At 39.8% G+C, this 25,167-nt stretch overlaps 1 protein-coding gene across 4 annotated transcripts in view; it reads right to left on the minus strand.

Annotated features, from left to right (window-relative positions):
• Positions 1-25,167, minus strand: part of HHAT (hedgehog acyltransferase) — a 145,928-nt gene that overhangs the window by 49,633 nt on the left and 71,128 nt on the right. For all 4 annotated transcript variants that reach the window (XM_026048435.1, XM_026048433.1, XM_026048434.1 and 1 more), the window contains exons 10-11: positions 19,554-19,755; positions 7,087-7,231 (exon numbers count right to left, since the gene is read on the minus strand). In XM_026048435.1, coding sequence (XP_025904220.1) covers positions 7,087-7,231; positions 19,554-19,755 — 347 coding nt within the window. The remainder of the gene's footprint in view (positions 1-7,086; positions 7,232-19,553; positions 19,756-25,167) is intronic.

Here is a 25,167-nt window from a genome sequence, read left to right on the forward strand (position 1 = left end):
GATGCAGCCCTGTGCCACGTGCTCTAGGTGACCCTGCGTGAGCAGGGGGGTTGGACTCGATGACCTCTGAGGTCCCTTCCAACCTTCGGCATTCTATGATTCTATGATTCTATGATTTGAGTTAGAAGTACAAACAAGCCTGCACCCTCGTCACTTATATTTGAGACAGCAAAATTAATTATCTATAACACTGGTAACAAAAAACCACAATACTTCTTCTCTGAATTAATCTAACAGCTGAATTTTGATCAGCATAAGGTCTAATTTTGCTTTGAAGAAAGCCAAAAGGGACAACTGAGGGAAATTAAAAGCTTCCCCATCCTTAATTAGTGGACAAAAAACCAGTCATTGAGAAAACAGCTTTAGTTTTCTGTAGTACAATTGATTTTAAACGCTCTTAGAAATGTTCTAATGAAATATTCATATGCAGCAATATGTATTCCATCCTAAAGGCTACAAGAAAAGAACAAGCAGACATTTTAGAGTTCCCTATGACAATATTCACCGAACATTTAAAACTGTACCAGGATCTCTGCTAAGTCACATCTTGGCCACAGATACAGAATTTTTCCCCCATCAGATTGTTTAGTTTTAAAAATAAAATGTTGGTGAAATTGCATTTATGTACGCTTATCCTGGCCTTCAATTATAAGATAGAAGAAAAATATAAAACAAATAAAAAAAGCTGCTGTGCTCTACACAGAATTCTCTGACATGTAAATGGATGTATCTGCTGACAAGCCACGTCTAGAAAACAAGGCTTGGAAAGGGTCTGGAGATCATTCAGAGGTTTCTTGAAATGAGTATTTGCTTCATTACTTGACAGATCTGTCTAAAGATTGCCCTCCAAAAGACAGCAGTGCTAGAGCTTACCAGTACTTACCAAGCCCTTCATTCTGAAAGTTTCTCCTACCTAGCAGCAAATCTCCTTGTTTCCGTTATTTCTCTTAATCTCACTAGAAATAGTAAGTCATTCATTATCTTTTTTTTTTTTTTGTCTTTCCCCACACATTTTTTTTTCCCATATACATTTTTTTCTTCTCTCACTGCTTTCCTCTCAGAACAAGCCAATGCCATTGGTTTCAGGCTCATGTCTTCCAGACTTCCAATCTTTGGTCTGTATTTCCTCTCTGTAGTCATCAAATGATTTTTTGAGTGGCATTACCTAAAACTGGCCTTATTTTAACTTAACCCATCATAACATCAAGTAGCAGACAAGATTATTTTGTGCATTGCTGCTGCCAACACATTTCAGCACGTGCTCTCGCAATGTCACTGCTGCCCAGCCTTTGCAGTTGGGCAGAGCACTCAGCTCCCCTTCCTGGCAGCAGCTCTGCCTCGCCAGCCACTCTGCATTTCTACAGGAAATCATTTCTAATTGCAGGAGAAGTTTACTCCGCGCTCAGTGTCTACAGACACCTTCCCAATGGTTAAATATTCAGTCTGATCTAAATCAGGTTGTACAAAACACTTCTACACTCAGTGAGCAGTGAGAGCGCATCCCATCCCATGCCAAGGTTGGTGTGCACAGGATGAACTCGCCTCAGGGGAAGGACTCTGGATGATTTACAGAGGTAACCTGAAGAGTTAGGCACTGGTTTCCAGTTAAGGCTAACGAGAGCAGTCTTATTTTCAGAGAGTTATTCAAAGTACAATACGCCCCATACGCACTTAGCACTTCCCTCATTGATGTGGACTCTGGTCCTTGCAAATCGAACAGCATGAAGCAAACTTTAAACGCATGTCGCCCAACGTATTGTGTCCTGTTCCAGCTTAACAGCTTTGCCAATCATGGCAAGACAGTTCACCCTCTTAGCCAAAGCCATTCCCTAGAGTGCCTTTCCATGCAGAATTCCCCTTAACATAGCCTTCCATTTTGAAGGGCAATATTAATTACTCTGAACACCTGAGTAAAACCTATTTGTTTTATAGAAGATGTTCTGCCCCTCTTTCTTATTAGATTGATATAGTTTTGCATGGCAAAAGCCTATTTAACAAGGTCAAATGAAATGTTTGTTCCAGAAACTGTTTTTCTTTCTAATTTATTTATGGAGCTGACAGTTACGTTTTGGAAGCAAATGCTAGGGTTAGTCCAAATTATTTTAGAACAGTAAGAACCAATGGTAGAGACACACACATAGACACACGCACACCCCTATGTATAAGACAAACACTCGGCCTTAAAACTATGAGTGTTTTCAATATTGCAAGGAAATTCATTTTCAAGCAAGAAGAATTGAATTTACTTTCTGTATGAGGCAAGAAGAAGGTAAAAATACTTCTACCTGGCACACAGATATAAATTCCACTTTTCAGTTGTGTAAGGGCATTGCAAAGCACTGGAAGAGTTGAAATGTTCATCAGGCAAGAATTCCAGAAAAAGTAACGGTAGAAATATGGCATAGCAAGGGCATTACAGCATCCAGAGATTACTATATGTAAGTAAAAAAAAGATCACACCAATCCTGTTCAGAAAGCAATCTAGAAGACTTTGATAACAAAGGCTGCTCACCTGTGTGGTCCTCTTTGCTGCTGTGCTGCTGTGAGCTTTAACTCCTTTTATAAACATGCTTTCGAGTCCTCTCCTACCCTCTCTCAGACAACTGTTTGGTTTTGTGATATACTCAGCCTATGCCCAAGAACAGAGCATTTTCTCCCAAAACACCAAAGAGCAAAATTAGAAGCGTTTGTCGCACATCCTCATCTTCAGCAAAACTTGCTTTTTAGTCAGCACTCAGTGCTTTTAAATCTGCATCACTGTCACACAGCTAGCAGCGAACAAGAACCTCCACGGCCCGCCCAGCACTAACACGGACACCCATGTGCTCCAGGCAGAGGCTGGCAGGCAATAGGTGCGTACAGAGGCTTGCAGTCTGAGATGGAAGCACCACCAGAACTTTGCATAAAATACAAAGAGCTCACATGTTAATTTTTAAAAGAGCAATTTAGGAAAAGCATCACTTTCTTGGAAGCAGCATTCTGAGCAAGGTTTTTAGACATTATATAATGGAACTTCTAACTGCAAATTGCTATATACGGGCCATTTATGATGTTAAAATGGTGATATTCTGAGATTCTGTTGCTTACCAGACCTGAAAGTTCCATGCACCAACTAAAGCACTGACTAAAATGGAAACTTTGATTTCTGCTTTGTATTTTATTGTTCAAGTTCAGCATATACATCCTTGAATTCACAGATTCACAGAATATTTAAGGTTGGAAGGGACCTCTACAGATCATCTAGTCCAACCTTCCTGCTCAAGCAGGCACACCTACAGCATGTGGCACAGGGCGGCATCCAGGCAGGTTTTGAAGACCTCCAGAGTAGGAGACTCCACAACCTCCCTGGGCAGCCTGTTCCAGGGCTCTGTCACCCTAACAGTAAAGAAGTTGCTCCTCACCTGGAGACGGAACTTCTTATGCTTCAGCTTGTGGCCATTACCCCTCGTCCTATCGCTGGCCACCAGTGAGAACAGCTTGTCCCCTTCCTCCCTGCATTCTCCCTTCCTGAACTTATACATATTAATCATATCCCCTCTGAGCTGTCTCTTCTCCAGAGAAAACAGGCGCAGCTCACTCAGCCTCTCTTCATACGAGAGATGTTCCATTCCCTTAATCATCCTGGTTGCCCTTCTCTGGACCCTCTTGAGAAGCTCCACGTCCCTCTTACACTGGGGTGCCCAGAACTGAACACAGTACTCCAGGTGCGGCCTCACCAGAGCTGAGTAGAGGGGCAGAATCACCTCCCTCGACCTGCTGGCAACACTCCTCCTGATGCAGGCCAGGATCCCATTGGCCTTCTTGGCCACGAGGGCACACTGCTCACTCATGGTTAACTTGGTGTCAACCAGGACTCCCAGGTCCCTCTCCGTGGAGCTGCTTTCCAGCAGGTCGACCCCTAATCTGTACTGGTGCCTGGGGTTATTCCTGCCCAGGTGCAGGACCCTGCACTTGTCCTTATTGAACCTCATGAGGTTCCTCTCTGCCCAACTCTCCAGCCTGTCCAGGTCCCTCTGGATGGCAGCACAGCCCTCCGGAGTGTCGGCCACTCCACCCAGCTTGGTGTCATCTGCAAACTTGCTCAGGGTGCATTCCGTGCCCTCGTCCAGGTCATTGATGAACAAGTTGAACAGCACTGGGCCCAGCACTGATCCCTGGGGGACACCACTGGCCACAGGTCTCCAACTGGACTCGGCCCCATTTATCACCACCCTCTGAGCTCTGCCATCCAGCCAGCCCTCGATCCACTGCACCATGCACTCGTCTAGTCCACTGTCCCGGAGCTTCTGAATTATTTTGCTAGTGATCTATAATTGCCAATTATAAATTGTGGAATGCACATCTGTTCTCTTTCTGTCTTCTTCCTACCAGGATACATACAAATCCTTTCACAAATAATTCGTGGGATTTGAACAAAGGAAGGGAACTGACTATTCATGTGCAGCTGGTGGCCAGGTGGGCTGCTCTCTTTCCATGGCTCTTCTTTAGGGCTGACCTTACCTCTACTTACCTCCTAGGGCTTTTATCTTGCACCATCAACGTGGAGCCTCCCTGCCTCTTCAGGCAGCCAATATCAAGCTCTCCAGGTTGCCAAGAATATAGAGATGTCCTCCAAATGCAAATGCTAACTCTCTAGACTTGGTTTTAGATTGATACAAAAGCCTGCCTAGGATTCCTAAATTATGATGAATTTCAAAAGATTTAAAAATCTGTTCAAAATAGAGAAAAAATACTGTTCTTATTTTTTTTCATCTAATGCTAAATAAATGCTAAAAATTTTCGTGCTAAGTATCTTCTTTCACATCAACTCAGGACTAAAAATTATTGATTCAAATTAACTGCATACATTTTTAAAACGTCTTAGCAAAGCACTGTACATCACAACATTGCTTTGCCTGCCACACACAAGGACACAGATCCGGGTTTATGTAGAGAAGGAACTTCGAGTCTAGCTTGTCAAATGCACTGACAACTCTTAATATGACCCTGGTGGTCTTAAGGTCAACATCTGTTCCATCCAAAGCTCTCCAACATCCTAGTGCACACCAGAATATCTTCATGCATGGGAGAAAAAAACAGAGGAAACCCTCACACCAACACAGACAGAAAGAAAAACAACATACCACTCCCATCCCCCCTACTTCTCCAAACAAGTCAAAGTGCATTCACCTTTAATTTCTTGCAAGGTAATGACATGAATTACAGTCAAAGACAAGCAGCTAGGCCATCTCAACCATCCTTGGACTGTCAGAGGAATGACCAAGTAGTATATATTGTAGTAATTGATTTGGTACGAAAATACTGACGGATAGGATTCATTATAAGAGTACAGATCGTAACACACAAAATCCAAGTTATTTATTTTAGCTTTTAGCCTTACAGTTTGCAAATATACGTGCAGATCTTTGTAATGTTACAGACCAGCATGTAAATTTGCTTTAAATGGAAGATCATAGTTTGAATATTTCTCCCAGAACTTCAGTGCACAGCATTTGCTCAATATTAGGAAAACTTCAAGAGAGCAAATGCAGTAAAAACCTGAGCTGATGCTTTAGTTTGCAAGGGTGAGTTCCCAGAACCATGATGCAGTCCTAGAACATATTCCTAATCACCTGTGTGATCTGAGTATGGAGAAAAATAAAGCCCAACACTGAGATTCCTGCTAGTAGAGAGTTCTAAAAATAAGGTTAAATTGGATTAGCTCATTATGGAAACATAGTTGCTAATGATCAAACTAATTTGTTGTTATCTTAGACACTCAGTATTTGAAAGTGCAGTAACTATAGGAACTCAAGCTATACACCAAGTAATATCACAGAATTATCAAATTTCTTACTGAAGCGTTGGCCATCATTGGATGGAGAGAAAAACAAAAGGCTTTTTACCAGCTGCTAAATCTTTTGAAAAAGGAGGCACTTTTGCCATTCATAATTTACAAATTACTTTTAGAAAAATAGCTTGCATCAAGCCGTAAACATGAAATGGGCAATTTCATTAGGTTTTTTTTTTCTGCATCAATAAAAAGTGCTCTCTAACTCTATTTCCAAACTTAATGTGTCAGCTAATTTATTCTAGTAAAACTTCTAGCCATCCAACTGCAGGGGGAAACAATTTAACAGAACATGAAGCCTTTTAAGAAAATAAAAAGCAAACTTTCATCTTTTAATAACAAAAATGAATCACAAACTAGTATTCTACTCTACCTCTTCTGTCCAACATTAGCTATAAAACCACTATCTGCTATGCAAAGGACGTATTTTTTTTTTTAAATAATTTCTCAGTACTGTTTTTATCAACTTCTCTTGAATGCAAAAGATTAAGAATCCATTTTATGTACATATCTTACTCTGTAACAGTTTTATTTTTCTAGGACTCTTAAGAGTCCAGAGCAGCATTGCAAGCAATAAGAGGAGAAAACGCTGCATGAAGGAGCAAGAGACAGCAGTGATCTTTGCAGGGCAGAGTTTCTATGACCAGAAGCCTTTACTGCTTCCTTGGAAAGGTTGTGATCTCCAATTTAGCTCACAGCACAGCTCTGCATAACTGCTTATTCAACAGCAGTGTAAGCTGGTATTTTCGCCAAGGTTTCATATTTTGATATTATCAAAGTATTGTTCTTAAATGGTCCCAAACTTGAGAGATTCACAAAAAGAAAGAAAGAAAGAAAAAAACCCATTTCTTCCATATGACAGCCTGTGTTCAGTAGAGATCTCACTCACAATCCTTCTACAGAGTCTATGGGTTGGCTTTAGTTCACTTACTTTTACTGATGGAAATGAAATGTAGAATAGAAATTTGTCCAACTTGTCTCAAGTTTGTAATTTGATCTTCAGTGCTTTTACTGACAGAAAAGCCAATAAGGCTATTCCCTGTCTTATTGGGAGAAACACAACACTAATTTGCAGTCACACAGCATATATTTTGATTTCAGACAGACATTTTGAGAGTTCCTAAAAGGTACTGAAAAAGTTTTGTACAAATCAGTGTAGGTACATTGAGAAGAGAATCTGGATCAACACACTCTAATTCAGTTACTTTTGGAAAGTTGAATTATCTAGGGAGCACACAAAAACAAAATAAACTTGCCTTCCATAAAGATCCGATTCCAGTAGATTTTTCCAACTTTATTTCCTCCAAGAAATATTAAGTTTGATAAAATCAACATTGAAGTGCAAACAGATGCCAGGACAGCATGAAGTCGACGATTAATTCCTGGTGAGAAGAAACGATCCTGAGGGGGAAAAAAAAGGGCAGATGTTAACAAATCCCTCTGATTTCAGAATAAAATGAGTGCAAGCAGTTTTAGAAGAACTATGACAGAAGAAATTATGAAAAAAAATATTTATACAGAAGTTCAAATCTTTATGGAGCATATCCTGAAGTTTTTAATAAATCTAATTGATTTTCCACTAATGCCATTAAAGTTTGGGTGGGATTTCTAATGAAAAATAGTTTTCAATCATAGATTCATTTAACAGGAGAGGCAGGAAGGGACCTTTGGAGATTGTCTTGTCCAACCTGCCTCCTAAAAACAGAATCAGCTCGAGCAGGCTGCTCAAGGCTGTGTCCAGATGGGCCTTGAATATCTCCACGGAGGGAGATGCCATAACCTGCCTGCGCAACATGCTTCAGTGTTCCAATACCCTCACAGTAAAAAAATATTTTTACTAATATTAAAGTGGATTTTTTTTGTATTTCAAATTATATCTTGTCACTTGTCCTTTCACTAGATACTAATAGAGCAGTGTCTGGATACTGCCTCCCACACCTACAAGAGGAAAAACCAAATGCCTTTGTGCCTTGGTAAGATCCTCCTTGAGCCTTCTCTTGGCTTGGCTGAACAGTTCCAATTTCTCAGGCTCTTCTTGCTCCAAGCCCTGCATCGTCTTCATGGCCCTTTGCTGAACTCACTTCCGTGCATCCATCTCTCCCTCGTACTGTGAAGCCCAGAATGGACACAGTTCTGTACAGTCCCTGTCTTAATTCTTTTTGCATTAAATATAGCCCTTGATGATTTGCTTGTAGGTGATGTTGAGCAATCACGCTTGCCTTGTATGGATAATACTGCCCAATAAGTTCCAATATGTCATAAAGCAAGCCAGTACAAAACTAACTGCATAAAACAAAGTCATTATTGCTTTGATTGAGTAATAAAACTTTACCAGAAGATTTCAGAATTAGATGAGAACTGGTTGTTGGAATGAGTCTGCTAACAAACAGATATTTCAGTATGAAAGTGGCATAAATAAACACGCCATATATTTTTTTCATTACAAATATTACTGTCCATATTTGAAAAGTATAAACACAAGCTGTAAAATTTTTGCTATTGTTGTCCTAATGATGCAAACAAGGTATTCTACCTCCATCATACACTACTTCATGCATCGGTATTTTACATTATCAGTTGAGGCAGGAGTGCAGCAGGGAAGCTGCAGGAAGGCAGTAAAAGAAGAGTGAGAAAGTTTTAGTCTCCTCCAATCTTCAATTGTTGAGTGAATTATAAAGACAGCATTAGAGCACATCATGGGAAATGCTTTCTGATTACTGCATAGAGAAAAATATCTTGTTCATCATGTCCCCAGGCTGAAAGCCTCTTTACATAGTTCCTGAATCTGCAAAAGACTGAGTGCCTCTTGTAAGGGGATGAAAATTTTCATGCTAGGGCATGGTCGCTAAGGACAATATAAGGAGGCTTCAGTCCTAAATGTTGATCTTGCAGCAAAAATAAAAGTCATGTTATTGCAGATTCAAAATATAAAAATAAAAAATAATAAAAAGGAGAGCAGAAATTAATCTTTAATAGCTGCAGCCAGACTAGAATTCATGCTGAGATACCTGAAACACTATATGCACAATGCTCAAAACAGATCTAAAAATGCACTCCTACAGAAAGGATTACACTGTTAGTTTTGTAAACATCAAAACAAAGGTTTCAAATGCTAGATTATAAAGTCATAAAACTTGAAATGAATGACAGCTACAAGCATAAATACACAATTTTAACACATTCTTGCATCTCTGGTAAAATGAATATTAGCCACAGTTGGAACTATATCTAATAGATGAATCAGTCTGCGTCAGCACAAGCACATGGATAGATAATCTGCAAGGAAAAATACTCTATCAATCTGTATATAAAAACAATAATAGTCAATTTTCCACACAACTTTGACAAAAACATTCATCTCTGAAAATGGATTGAGATTTTTTGCTACTAAAATTCTGGAGCAAAACTAGGGCATCACAAGGAAAGTGCACAGAATATAATATGATTATATAAATATTCATCAAGCACTGACAATTACTTAGTGAAATAACTTTTTCCATTCCTTCTATTCCACTTCCAAGATGTTCTCCTGCAGTTCTCAGGGAGGCAGAGGCTATTTCTCATGAAGTGAGCCGCAGGAATGTGCATCCCAATGGACCTGCATGCAAGCCTTTGCCGAATGCCTCTTGGATGGACACACGTACAAAATTCTCCAAGTCTTGCTATTGAATCCATGTTATTAAACACGGTCATTCTGACCTTTTGCGATGTGTAACCCAACTTTCTCTGTTCTTGCACGATGTTCTTTGAATTGGACTGAGCTCATCCACAGCGCATGACCTACCATCAGATCTGCTTTTCATTCTGGAATTGTCTATCAAGCCTACTTATCAACTGTACAGAGAAATGAATACTTTCAGCTAGAGGAGAAAAAGAAAAAAAGAGAGAGAATTTTCTTTTCTCTTACAGATGGACAATCCATCAGACAGCTACAATTGAACTGCATTTTCTGTTGAGATACTGATTAGATACTGATCTGGTAAGTCCAAGGTCTGCCTATTTTGCAATCTAAAGCACCATGACTAAGACAAACAGCATTACTAACTAAAAAGGCTCTGCCACATTTAAAACAAAAAAACCTAATACATTTAATAAAATAAAGCTGTTGAATTTAATACATCACTCTCTACCAAAGTGCTATACATTAAATAAGTTATCTATCGTACAGACCAGCAAAGCCCTTGGTCATTTATTAAGGTATAAGGGTATACTTTGAGAGAGAAACAGTTTACAAACAAACAACCATTTCAGGACTTGACTAGCAACTTCCATTAGCTTTGCTAGGTATTGATTCAAAAAGCAGCACAGATTTTCTTGAGAGGCTTTGATGTTACTGCAGTTTTTATTAAATTGCAACAAAGGTAAAAAAAATAAAAAAACTCTAAATACCTCATCAAAAAAAAAAAAAGTACCTAAGTGGGTATTGTGCTTAAGTTAATATACCTGAAGCATTTACACATGAAAAAAGACTGATGTTAGTTTAAATAATCAGTAATGACATCTGTGATTTAAGTAACTACCAGTGTGTATATTTTTCTGAACATACAGCAAGTTGTTTTCATCAAAGCAGACAAAAAAAAAGAAGTCCATACCTACAAGTTTTCATAATGCTATTTCATGCCATTCAGAATATGCTCCACTGCAACAATACGAGTTGCTGCACTCGGTTGTGTTGCTTTGCTGGAAGTTCCTGCTGTTTCTTTCTCCGTCTCCTTTTCTTTGTGTTGGAAATACAAAGCGGTAAAAGAGCACCTGGTGTCAAAAATGACAATGAAGCTGCGGCTGTCTAGCTGAAAGCCTTAGAGCTGCATTCCTCCTCAAAGCTCCATTTTATTTGTAATCTAGTATCAAGATTTCAGAATACTTCACTTCCACTAATCACCTTTTTTTTTTTTTTTTTTTCTGCTATGAAATAAATGGACTGGACATGGAGCACATGGAAACCAGACGTGTGGTCAGGATACTCGGTCTGGATGTGTGCTAAATACAAGTGTGTGATACAGCAGGTGACTTACGAAGACTGGCTCAGGCCACCTTCAGGCAGCTCAAGGGCAGCCCAGGCTGATAGTCGAGCCCAGCTCCTGCTGTGCATCCGTCTCAGGCAGAATTCGGCCGGATGCTGGGAAAGGCCTCCCTCTGCACACTGCTGGCTCGGTAAAATTGCCTCCCGCCAGATCCCCCTCCACTCAGCCTTCACAGGCACCTTACAAAAACAAAGGATGGCACCACCTAACAGGGTAAATAACCTTTTTGGTTACACCAGGTACCTTTTGTGTGAGTTTGAGAAACACACGAGAAGATAAGAGGAAAAATGATATGCAAGGACCAAAAATTCCCATTCCTGAATCCACTTCCTGTTACAGATGCATCTCACATTAAGTCTCCAAGTGGAAACCACACCAGAAATAAGAAGCCTTGATAGTAACGGTTTCTGAAGGAAAACAATTTACTGCCGACATGCACCAGAATAAATCATTTAAATTGGAATTAAGAGTCAAGTTAAAGGACATGGTAAAAGTCTGAAGTCAGAGCATAAAGAATGCAATAGAAAATACCCTTGTTCTTGTTTGCATTGCAGGGTAGTTACATCCGTATCAGTAGGAAATAAAGAAACAAGGCAAGAAAAGTGGTTTAGGGCAGCAGAGCACCATTTAGAAAAGCTCCTGCCCAAGACAAGCTAAAGCTGACCAATAATAAATCTGCATTTTCACTACTGGTGTATATTGATATTACTCAATGGCAGAGAGATGAAATGAGGCTGGATTAGAGCAAACTTCTACATAAAGGCAGTGATGTTATCAAGCTTGCTTCTAACTGCAGTACTTTAGCAAGGTCCATATAGAGAATTAATTTTGTGGCAATTTAAACAAACGCACATCTTCTTGGGGTAAAATAGCTATCAAGAGCACTTATTTTCTCTTTGATCTACCCTCCACAGTTTTGATAATCCAAGCAAAATAAGAGTGTATGCTTGAGGTAAAGAAGCACTTGAATATTTTTCATGGGAACATACACACTAAGGAGTAAGTCTGTGATACTGTGATCTGTGGATACTGTGTCCAGAATGACAAGAAGGATGTTTTTGATACTACAAGCTGCAATATTGCATATTACATTATTTTGTTTTCATCTGCCTTTGCTTTATAAAGAGAGAAAATTTTTACTGGCATTGTCACTTCTTAAACCTGACACATAGTATCTGACCCACAGATTTCCTTCTCCTCCACTTAACCCTATCAGCCAACTTATTCATAATGACTAGAAATAATGTAACATTTAGGCCATACACTGCACTATTGTTGTATTGAAGAAAATAAGCAAAAAACCACTATGATTAATATAAAACACATCCCTAAGATATCCTCCGCTGCCCATGTATGGGTGGGGAGAACAGATACCACTTATGATTATTAAAGATCAAACCTTTCAATTTCCTGAATGTTCCTACTACTTTGTTTAAAAGCAATATTTAAAGATTAATATAATGTAATCTCTATTTATTTTATTTCATGAAAAACTAAATGAAATATTCTTTGCAATTCCTGATGAATGTAGGATTTCCAAGAGAAAAACATGGGGGGATGCATCCAGTGTCAGTTACAGCAACAGGACTAGAGTGAATCAGGAAAATGATGTGCATCAGGTAAACTGCTGAGGGGAAGAAAGTGCTCCCTGGAGCAACTTTTAGCAGTGCAACCTAAGGGTATAAACTTCAGTTTTCACTCCTCACTACATTATAACCAAAGGGAAAGACCAATATTAATTTACTTACCTGCTCATTTAATTTCATTTACTATTAATTTACTTAGAGAAGATCCAGTTGACCTTATAAACGCTTTCAGGTATCTTCATTCAGGAAATATTCTCTTAGATAAATGACAGGCCAACATTTCAAACTCCATCCCTGGTAGCCACCCCCATTAACACAAGAGCGCAAACCTCAAAGCATCCCTTGAATCTGGGTCATCCGCAATGCAGCCATTTGCCAAAAATAACGGCACGGCAGAAAACAGGAACACGGGGAAAAAGCTGGGAGCGAGCGAGCGGCAGATGGGACAGTGGGAAGAGAAGCGCTACCTTCTGACTAACAGTTATTGGCTATTTTATCTATGTACAGTCAGGCACGCTGAAAATGGAGGGCAGGGTGTGACTGAGCAGCTGGGGTAGCAGATGGGTTGGAGGAAAGACTGCAAATTGTGGTAAAGCTCTGCCAAGCAGACCATCAATTTATTTAATTTTTAAAGTGAGCAGTAGCAATGAAGATGGGGTGGCTCCCAGCAGGACAGCTTTGAGTGCTGCTTGTTAGCATACATTGTCAGCGGGTGCCGGTGACGGGTGGGTCGGGGACACTGCAGAAATACAGAGCAGGAGTTTATCTGCTCATTGAGAAAGTGTTGGAAGAAACTCGGCTCAAAGAGCAGCAGGAAGAATGGAAAGGCAGCTGATGAGTCTGACATGTTAATACCTAATCCTACACAGAGACTGAACAGGGTGACAGTAGAGACAGTACCACAGAAAGTAGCAGGAGGGGAAAAAAAAAGGCAATAAGAAGAATCTTTTCTTAGGTCAAAATATCCATAGTCTGCAAAACTGTGCAATAACCAGAGCTGTAGCAGTAACAAGGAACAGGCCTGCAAGTAGAAAGTAGGCTAGAAGAGCTATCAGATCTTACCCATCCAAAGCTACCACAAATAGAAGGATGTGCTTAATTTCTTATCAAGATACACTGTACTTATCAGCAATCATGAAAATCATTCCCATTTGCTCCATTCTTCATCTACCTCTAACCTAGATCCAATCCCCTTTACTTCTGCTCACTTAATTTTCTGGCATTTGTTTTGATGTGGATGTTCCCTCCCTTCTTCCCCAGTTTAACTGCGGCCCACGATCATCTCCCCTTGTTTTTCAAGGTATATATTTTACTTTCAAAGCAAAACTAAAGATCAGCTCCCAGAAGGTTCACAAGGGAAGGAGGGAATTGAAAAAGAGACAGGATGGTGCAAACGGCCTGTAATTCCCTATGGACAGGACATCACTCGTATAAAGAGAGGACCACACAATTAAAATCAAGCAGCTGTCAGTTAAGATCTATTTTCACAAATAGAACGTGTTTCTGAATTTAGCAGTAAATGCTATATATGGTATTTGAGAAGATACTCAGCTCTATTGCTGTCTTACTAAAAACAGTCACTCAACAAAACGCTGTCTTGCACTAGCCCCAGTTCATTTTTAGATTTTCCAAAAGATCTGTATTTATAGCATCTCTCAGCAAAGAGCCAACCCCTATTTCTGCTCGAAGAAAGCTTCCTACCAGCTGGTATGTATGCACTATGCTTAAAGACGTATGTGTGAGTTTCACATACGCAGACGTAAATTTCTGAACTTGCCTCTACACTTCCGCTTCACCCCAAAGGAACCTGCCCAAACAACAGTCTTTTTAAAAACGTCGGCTTGTGGAAAGTGCTAAATGAACAGCACTCAGATCCGCTGCCCTCTTTCCTGTTTTTTTTTGTGTAACACAGGGAATTTACCAAAGTTACGGCACCGCATGCGTTCCTGTAGATGCGCTCAACCTCTCATCAAGGACGGTAACTTCTGGTTGAGCTCTGCACCCTTCTCTGTGTCTGTATCCCTGTCAGCTTCATTAGTGTCCCTCTGGCTTCCAGGCTACTTATCCTAGTTCCCCCAGCTTCCTCATCCACATTTTAATGTTTTCACCTTTTAAATTCTATTGAAATTGGGACCGGAATTAACTTCAGTGATCATTAGTGCAGCATTTAGCACATGGCCTCCCTACACTGTTGCAGTGAAACTCCTAATAAATTAATAGTTAATGATAATCTCCTGGAGACCCCTGATAACAAGCCTCAGCAAACCTCGGGGTAACTTTCCACGTGGCAACGCTCTGCTGCTCGGAGTTGTGCTGTGTGTGAGGCTGTGAAAGGCGCAGCAGACCCCCTGACCACCCCATCAATCTTCACTTGCATTTCCATAAATGCTGAGATCTCCTCTCTGCACTCATTTTGCCGCTGAAGTGCAGAGAGGCCCTGTATTAATGCAGCAGAGCAGGGCACTGCTCGGTTTCACTCTGCAGCCTGGTTTGCCTGCTCTCCAACCTGCATTGAGGCCTGAGCCCCAGGAAAGTGCCCGCTGTGCCCAAAGCAGAGCTGGAAGCAGAGAGTGCTGCGCCGTGGGAGGAACACGGATCCATTCGGGCAACCGAGCGGCTGCTGCGAGGGCTTCCCAGCTGACACTGCTGCCCAATCATCTAGCAAAGAAAGACGGGAAATTACTAAAGCTTCCCCACCGCTGCCATCAAAATCAATTAATATTTCCCACAGATTTGACAAAGAAAAGAAATAGATGCTAGCACTTAAAAGACAGGAAATGACAGAAGGAATATTATCACTGAGATCTTATGTCAGCTGCATTTGTTGCTGGCTGTACTAAAGCCTGCATCACACAGCAGATGCTCGTCCCTGACACAAGACAGCACCTACCAGGTTTTCAGTCATTGTTACAGAGCCTGGGACAAGCAGTTCTTTAAGGAAAAGCACAAGAATCAGTGTGTGACTTAGAATTACAGGTAAAGTTACAAGTCACTGAAAAAAATGACGATGCACCAGGTATCCTCAACACACCATTCACATCAGCCACCTGCAATGCTGCTTTCCTAGCAGGTGAAAGAACATATTTTGCCCAGATTCACCTCAGATGGTTGTTCAGCAGCTCAGTAGGAACTGGCACCTCCACCTTGATCATCTAGGAGCTTGGTTCTGTGGGACATCAGTCATCTCACATTTGGTCTGGCTCATGTTCACATGCAGGGAAACAAGATCCTATTGCTGCTGAGTCTGCTCCTATTGCTGCTGTTTGCTCTTTGGAGTGTGATGCCAAGGCTGGGCACCCACTGGGCTGCGCGTTGATTCAAGCACTTTATTCAGGTCCTTAACCCGCTGTTCTTACAGGTTATCGGCAGTGAAGGGTCAAAGCAAACCACACACAAAGCATGCAAGGAGATTGAGAAGAAAGGCTTGTTGGAAATGTCTGTCACCTAGCTGAGTGATCATGCTGCAATAAAAACATGCAGGAATTATATGAAATTATTAGTAAAGAAGACCAGCCAGGCTGCTGACATTGCTAAATCAGTGGTGTAAGCATTCTGCACAGCGAATAAAGCAAAATAAAGATCAAAGCCTACAATGTGCCAAAGAACAGCTGGCTTAATGATTACAGAGATCTTACTGAAGATCTGCTTCCAGTGCACTGAAACAAACTTAATTAGTGCACCCTGCCCCTGCCTTAACTGAAAATACTGGAATCGGAAGTTTTTTTATACTTTCAGAAAACAAAACACTTGAAGGAAGAGTACAAGTTACTTTAAAATAAGGCATGCTTAAAATCAGTTGATTTCTTAAATTACGGTGTATTTAGTTCTTCATTAAATAAAGCTAGAAATAAGACATTAAACTAGAAAGTCATTATACTACGACCTTTAGAAGAGAGATCTTTATGTCCTTCAATTTAAAAAAAATCTTACTAGACTGAATGACAAGTTCTACTTTACCATGAAGAAACTAAGATAAATTATACTTTTTCAACTGAGATAAAAACATTAAATCAAACTTAAAAATTCCCCAACTTCATCCTCTTTGCTATATCTTCTTTTGGATATCTTCCTAGTGTTTCCTTTTCAAAAAATCCATTAATTTCAACATGCCAGCCATTGTGAGGTTTAAATCACTGTAAAAGTATTTTTAAATCAAGATCTAACGTCTTTTGCAAATCTATATTTTGTTTTCCTCAAGCAAAAGGAGGAAGGGGAAATACTGAAATCACTGGAAGAATCATAGATATTAACTTTTTTTTTTCTGAATCATTTTTTATTAAAAATCAATAGAAAACCTGTCACTGATTTCAAATGAGTTACTACTACACTGGCTGTTCATGTGCAAGAAATTAATACAGTGAAACAAAACACTGTTTTGCTCAGTAGAGTTCTAAATATCGCAAGAAAGAAGAAGAAAAAAAAAGAAGATTTGGTAAAATCCAGCAAATCTCCTCAGTGTTGATTAATACAGAGTTCCCAACCTAGCTTATGCCGCACAGGAATTGTTGTATATACTATGATGCTATGATGAAAAGGATTGAAATATTACTGAATTTAGCTCTAATTTAGTAATATGTAATAGTACTAGTCTATTATGAAAGCACTATTATGAAAGTACTAGCACTATTTGAAACCAGTAAAAATGAAAAGCTACAGATCAAATGCTTCAGGACAAAGAACTTCCTAAGGAGTTTTGTTTAGAGGCTGATTTTACTTCTGAATAACGCCCATGTTTCCTTGTTCACTCCAGTTTGCCTGAGACTGTCAGGCTGAATTAAAAGCTGCAAAAGTGTTATTTGCCCATACTGTGTTATGCTTGAGATTCTGAGCTTTACCTCTATATAAGGTCCAATTCTTTTTGGAGAAACTACATATATTCTTAGTCAGCACAAAGAGTAATGAACAACAACAACAAAGGGCTTTATTCAGATTTGTTAATGTGCCAACAACAACAACAAAGGGCTTTATTCAGATTTGTTAATGTGCCTTCTTTTGCATGAGAAGTGAGAGACTATGGGGAAAAAAATTAAAGCAGTTTTAAGTGACTTATATGTTTTTCACCAATTTATTCTAAAAATTGGAGTAGAATTTAAAATCAACTCGTTCTTTAAGCTTATTTTTTAAGTTTGTTTTACCAAATAAACACCCCCAGCTCAACAACCTGCTGTAACTCAACCGTAACAACAAAACAGGAGTAGCTTTGGTAAATAGACTGGGGAGAAGGGAAAAAAAAGAGGCAACATGTTGTGTGAGTGCAGCACAAGCTTGCAAAGGACTTCAGCTTGTCAGTGGAGGGTATCTAAGTGAAAAAATCTTTACGCAGAAAGAGGTCCCCAAACCACTGTGACTGGGCTTGCAGTGAGCCAGTAATGTGGGAATGCTTCCAAAAGTAGCAAGAGTCAGATGGTAAGGGAAAAAATTTGCACGAGACAACATCATTAAAGAACTTACTGTTGTATTTCTTACATCACACACTCCAGGAGGGGACCAACTAACTCATCTGCGACAACTTCTAGGCGGAGAAGAGGAGAAGAGCGAGGGAGGAGGCGCAAGGGGCTGGCACTGCTGTGGAGGAACCTTCAGACACAAGGCATAGCTTGACCATAATCTCCTGCAGCCCAAGATGTGCTCAGTTTACTAACTCAGAGGAATCGCTTTATTCATTATAATAATTTGGAAGCTATTCATATTAAAACATCAAATGTCATCTTCTAAAATATTTCAGGGGAAAAAGTTGTCATTACCTCTAAGGACGGCCTACAGCAATGCTTCCAAACAGAAGAGAGAAACAAGGGAGTTTTGGAAAAAAATTCCCTAGGCCACTAACTAGGCCACTGTATGATAGCACAGGGAAGGAGAAGGGGAAAATGCACTTGGTCCTTTAGGGATTTAATTTATGCAAAAATGAACACTGTTGCCAGCACTGGCTAACTGTAATGAGAACTATATGTTGGTTCATTAACCCAACACACATAACCCCACCTTAATAAAGACAGATCCTTTTCATTATAATGGCATCTAAGCTCCACATAACTTTACAAACTTCTTGAACAGTGATCCTGAGTGCAGAAAGAACCTGTACCTATGTCTTCCCCATAAAGCTGGATGCCGAAAACTGCGCTGTTCGCCAGTCCAGTGACAAACACATGCAGCTGTGAGAGGGTGAAATTCTGTTTCCTACATCCCAGATTAATAGATCTGATGATAAGCTCATTCTCCAGGAAGGAAATGGGCAGCCTCTCAACTTCCACCAGTTTCACTGTGATGGACAGGTGGATGATACAAGGTTGTACTGCCTGTTACCAGCTAGTAAATCACTTAGATGTATCAACTGCCACACACAAGATGCCACAGTAATGAAAGCTTATAGCAGGGAGGGAGGCACAAGGTGGTTGGAGAACAAGTGCAATAATTACTTCAGCATTAGGACTTCATTTGACTGGAAAATGAGTAATCACCATCACAATATTATACCGAAGTGAGATTTCCGGGCATTTATCACTCCTAAAGAAATGAGTTATAGGGATTATTTATTCTTACAAATAGTTACTGGAAGATTTGGCATTTAATACCGAGCAAGCCTGCAGACTAAAATGACTGCATGATAAAGGCATTCTTTTTTTTCCTGTTGGAATGAGAGCACAAAGGGCTAAACGATGTGAAGATATCAGAAATCTTCAAAAGCAAAATAATTTTTTTACTTGATTCTTTAGTGGCATAAGATTCCCAGTGCAAGCTTGCTCTCAGATGCAGACAAGCTGCTGCCTATGCATTCGTCCAATATACACTTGGTTAGAAAAGTAAACTCCTAATTTTAGTGAAGATTAAAACTGAGTGAAGTCATAATCCATGTACTAAAGCTGTTCTGTTTATCCATATATTGACAAGCTGTTGCTTACTCTAGAATTGCACAGGAAGCCTTTAAGCCCCTGTACATTTCCATGTTTACCTAGCTGATATATTGCCAAGTTCTCATTGCATGGCTTGCTTCAAACAGGGGAGCATGGGGAAGGAAATATTCAGCTTTAACTTAGGTCTACACCAAGCCAGTTACTTCAAGCGAGCACAAAGCCAGGAAATCATGAAGACAAAGTGAAATGAGTTTCAACTTACGGTTAAGTGCTGAAGAGGTGGAGCACAGAACAGCCTCCTGATGCCATTTTCAGCAATTAGTCCAAGCCAATTAAAGGTTCCCCAGTACCAAAGGTAGCTCTGGCCTCCATGCCAATAGCTCACAAAGGCAAAAGTGAGCGCTGAGGAAAAGAGCATCCCGAGCGTGCTAGCCTGAGATCCTCCTACTGGGATGTAAATGTACCTGTAAGTGAAGTGACAGACACACCGTGTGATTAGAGCTTTCATAAAAATCTCACAAAAGCATCTGCTGAAAAATACATTTGTTTTTTACACTACTTCAGGAAAAAAAAAAAAAAGCTGATTGATTACCTGACATTCTCTATTTCTACTGCTTGCCCTAGTTTTGCAAAGGTGTGGACTATTTCACAAAATATTTGCACACACCATTTTGCAAAAAGACTATTTTGTAGTCAAGGAAACTGCAGTAGGCAAATGTAGAAGATAAACATTCTCAAAATTGTGCAGGGCAAAGATTCATTTTTTAAAACTGCAGTAGTTGTATGTCAGCTTATGCACACAGAAAATACAGGCAAACTACCTCATGTAAATTTAGATTGAAAGACTCTTAATGACAAAATTTGGAACATTACAAAAGCATATTACATTGGCATAACCCCCAAAAGGTCTTCGTTGTGTCAGAAAGGTGGACACATTCATAGAGACTTTACTTTTAAAAGCTTATTATTTCTTTCTTTTTAGAACTTACATTACAAATTGTATTAAACTAAAAATACTTTCTCCCTAGTTATTGAATTGCACTCTCAGGATCATACCTGCACAATGACATTCACAGCACATGTACCAAACATTAAAAAAACGAACTTGTAGTGAAGAATTGAATTTACACTGAATGCAGGAGTCAGAACCATGGCCTTTGCTTGATTTATTTTAAGTGTTCAGGAAACAGTATTTGTTCAATGAAAGCTGCAGAAGCAGTGCGACTGTGAAAGCTGATGCTGTTTTCTCATCATAGGACTTGATCACTCACTTTGCTTCCCTCTTGCCCAGAGGGCTGCATGCACTTGTGGCAGCTGGCCATAACGGCCACTAGCCAGGGTTTAGTTGAGAAAGTTGAGAGTTTCTGTTGATACCCTGAAGCTCCTCATCATGCAAAGAAGTGACCATTCTGCTCACAAGTACCTCTGCTGAACACACCAGACATTAAGACTTCCCAGTACAAATCTCCTTAGCAAATCTCTTTAATCCCTTCATTTCTTCAGCATCACACACTGTACTACGACACTACTCTTAATTGCTAAGTTATTTTTTTTCCAGAGAAATTTTTATCCCTGCTACACAACTTCAATTACCTCAAAAGTTTTTAAGTAAAGTCAATATAGCCTTTTATTCCTAACCTTTGGAAGCAACAAAGCACTACATCGGGGGATAAATTAAATGAGAAATTAAGGGCCAAATGCGAAAGTCATTCAAAATAAAATTTTAAATGCTTTAAATTCTCTCTAGCTGTAACATTAATATACTTTTTCCTTCCACTCACTACAGGGAGAATCAGATTACATTTATAGCGACTTTCAGTTTAAATGTATTTTTATTGAGTCTGTGAAAATAAATACAAATCAATGTTCATTGCTGTCTGTATACATTGTGTTGTTCTTGTCTTTCTCCTTATTTTCTTCTCAGGTCTTATTACACACATGCATAGAACTATACAGGACAGTGAAGGATGAAGAGTGACCAGTCACCTGCGCTGCTCCTCCAGGAGCTTCATAGGTGTCCCAAGAAATCACTTCTACCTATAGAATTGGGGACCTCTCAGGGCACACTTCTCAATTCCTCCCCTCTTCCTTAGAAGCATTTTGTGAAAGGGAATATAGGAAAGGTGGCTGTTAAAGACATGTATTTCACTTCCCAGGGTGGCAGGCTACAGCAGACTCAGGCACCCTCACAAAAGAAACATATCTCCCTTACTAAAGGCCCTAAGGAAATCTTTTTCCTGAACTTGCAAGGTACTGGGTTGCAGCACACAATGTAGCTTTTGCTGCAGGAGTAGCTCCAGTTTTCCGTACAAAACACTGCCTGCCTCCCCTGCAAGATGAAAGCTGTTGCATAGATACCAGCCAAGGTGTCAGCACAAGCAGCTCCGCTTGTCACCAGTGCCGGCAGTAACAGGCTCGGGAGCGTCACGATGCTATTCGGCCACTGCAGCTCCTCTTAGCTTGGTCTGAACAGCTCTCAGCGCAGAGGAAACTAGGCTCTTTTCAGATTTGTAGTGTTTAACGACAGCACTTAGTTAATTGGGCAGCACTAATTCAAATTCTGGTGAATGTTTCAGGTCAGGGAAATTCTGGCTCCTAGTGAGGCCTGCGGCAATCACGCACTTGCCAATTTGTTTGTACTCGCCTTGTAAAGACAGGCCAGGGAAAGCCAAGAAGCTAAATGCTATCATGAAATATACCCGTTAATTAACATCTTGACCTTTCCTCGCGTGCTGTGGAGTATGTGCCTCCCAGGCGGGAGCGGGGAGCAGGAGGCAGCAGGCAGAGCCTCCCCTCGCGGGGCGCGGGGAAAGGCCGGCTCGCACGCCTCGTGCCCGGGGCGCCCGCCGCCTCGGCGCTCGAGCCTCGCGCTGTCACAGCGGCTACTGGCCCTTCCGAGCCATTTCTTTCGAGACAAGATATTCTGTCTGGGCACGTGTTATCTACAGAGGAAAAAAATAACTCAAAATCTATCAATACATTACAGACTCCGTCTTGATCACATCAGAAAAAAAGCTATGTATGTATGCCACACTACCATATATGTACATCATAATCATGTTTTAGCCTTTTTTTTACATTTGTACATAGACAGGCCTGTTTGCAAGCAAGTAGACAGCTCTGGCAGCCAGGGGCCAGATCCTGGCTCCACATCAGCCACTTTGCGCTCTCTGATACCACCAAAATTGCCCGAAGCACAAGAGAACTTTTCATTGCAAAAGACATTTTGCTTGAATGATAACTTAGCATCTAATTACTCAATGATTTCCATGTGCTTACAAAAATAAAAATAAAAACAAAGATCATGCATTTTATTTCAGAAAGCTGCATTTATGCTAAAGAAATGAAAAGCATGAAGGATAATAAACCAGTAAATATCACTAAATTAAGCTGGAAGACAGAAGAAATATTATTACTTTTGCATTCTCTGAAAGTAACACCCACTTTTAAACCAACAATTACATCCTAAGCAGAGTAGAATAAATTGCTTACTAGACACTTTCTTCTGCCACAGTTTCAACCTAAGATGATTCCTGAAGTAAAATGAAATGCTGTGCCCCTTTGGTTCAGCAATAAGATAGTGCATATGCTAACAGTGAAAAGGAAACAAAACCCTCAAAAGGAAGATAAAGCTGCTGCAATACCTAGTTCTGGACACATCAGAAAGCTAGAATCAGGCCAGGCCCATCTGCCCTATCCTTCCTTTCTGTGGCTCATGTATCATTTCCCTATATTTGCACTTGATAAATTTTTCAGATAAAAGTAGTTTGCCCAAAAGGTCTAATGAGGATAGCTTGATATTCGGACAGGGCACTGATAGGTAGTATCTTATTTTCCTGGATATCTGTTTCTCGTCATAGGAGGCACAGTCTTGTAAACTATTGGAAACCATTAAGAGCTAGCTTAAGTTCCCAGTGAAAGAATAGATGAGATTTGCAGGCAGGTCCAGGCTGTCAGCTGGGACATCAGGCCTGCCAGAGCCCCCGCTCTCCCAGTGAGCCCAACGCTCCTAAATCAGCTAGGCCTATGCTAACGGTAATGGGAAAGGCACCTCATGCTGCCAGAATCAAAAACTCTGCACATCAGAGCAAAGTAAAAAAATAACTCAACCTAAATTAAATATCTCAAAGTGTTTGGCACACATGTAAGGCATGGAAAAGCAAATCAATATTATTGAGAAAACTGCACACTTCACTAACAGTACAAAGCACACATGCTCAGCTTCCTCTCCTGCAGTAAAGACATTTCAGTCTCCACATACGTTCACATCTATTTGGGTTCCAAACACGCATAGTGTTTATTTAAGATTGTTATTTTCATAAACCCACCATAATTATGTCTCTTGAATAATCGCGTGGCTTCTTTTTAGTCCCACTTTCAGTAGCTTATCTAAAACTAGCAAACTATTCCATTTACAAAAAGAAAATCTTTATTTTACCTCACTAAGTGAACATTAGAGAATTGGATAAAGTATGTAAATGGTACCATTTAAACCCCTAAAGTAATACCGACATAAATATAATGGATGAGGTATTTAAAAGTGACATATACTTAAAGAGAAAAGCTTTAAAATCCAATAGCCATTTTAGTTAGTGGTCTTCAAGTGGCAAGCTACAAAACAAGCATAAGAGATGTGACAATCATTTCCTTGGGAAACACATTGTTTTTTAAAATGACACCTACACAATTTTTTTCTTTTTCTGGTAACTTAGAAAAATACATTAAATGGAATATTTGCTACCAGTTAAGAATTTCTTTGAAGGACTTTTACTCTTCTAGGTCCCAATACACTATGCTTCCTCATATATGCATGCCATTTAAAAATATATTAAAATCTTAAAGTGCGAGTAAAGCACTTGTTTAAGTACTCTTTTGTTCAGAAACTTTCATGACCATGTGCTGAAATAATAATAAAGCAATATATGAAGAAGATGCACGCTACCCATCGTCATTCATCCCCTCTCATATATGAAGCTTTGTCCAGGCAGCCTTATGCCTGCAAAGCGTAGTGTTTTAGGTCAGTAAAGTTTTTCTTGTGGTGACTCAAGAACTTGATGGTCAAAAAGGACACTGTAAGGGTAACTTAACTAACTGAATTAAGGTACATTTTGCTTCTGAATTTGCCCAAAGGATTGTTACAATGAGAGGGATTTGGATGAAATGAAGTGCACAGCATGACACGGCATTAGATCTAGAGAAGAATTTATTCTAGAATCAGGATTGGGTTTTCTTTTTCTTTTAATCTAGGTTTTTGTTTCTTTGTTTGCTTTGTGGCCTTAAACCATTGACTTTTAGCTTGTCTGTATAGTGTAATCAAAATATTTCAGCTCCAGTTCTGCCAATTCCTACTTCTATGTGAACTCCTTATAAGAAGTCATTGAAGTCACTTTTATGGAACTATGCAGAATGCATAAGTAAATGCATACAGGTGTGTACCTGTAAATCTTTGCAAAGCCAGGACCTGCATGAATAGATCTATTTCAAATCACAGAAATGCTTCCTATAGGAATAGGACAGGACTTTGAAGATAGCCCACATATTTGCACCTGAAAAAAAAAAAACAGCCACAAATATTCAAAATATCAATAACTCAAATTTCTGCTATGAGAGGTAAGCCTAAGTCTTATTATGAAAATCAATTTTTAACAGTGACTAATAGTTTTGCTGGGTTGTTGGTAAAGCTTTTTAAGCTCTGTAAGATTTTCTCACCTCACCAGCTTAATGTGATGTTTAGACAGCCTCTAACAAATGCAGAACTTTTAAAATATTAAAGCTAATGTCGGCTCCAGGCAAGTCTTTTTAAATTACCACAAAAATGTTTAATAAGAAGTTAAGTCCATTTGGGTTACAAAGCCTTAATGAGAATATTCATATGC

This window comes from Nothoprocta perdicaria, unplaced genomic scaffold (assembly GCF_003342845.1).
Source record: "Nothoprocta perdicaria isolate Ctin4 unplaced genomic scaffold, notPer1 scaffold_54, whole genome shotgun sequence".
Taxonomy (NCBI): Eukaryota; Metazoa; Chordata; class Aves; order Tinamiformes; family Tinamidae; genus Nothoprocta; species Nothoprocta perdicaria.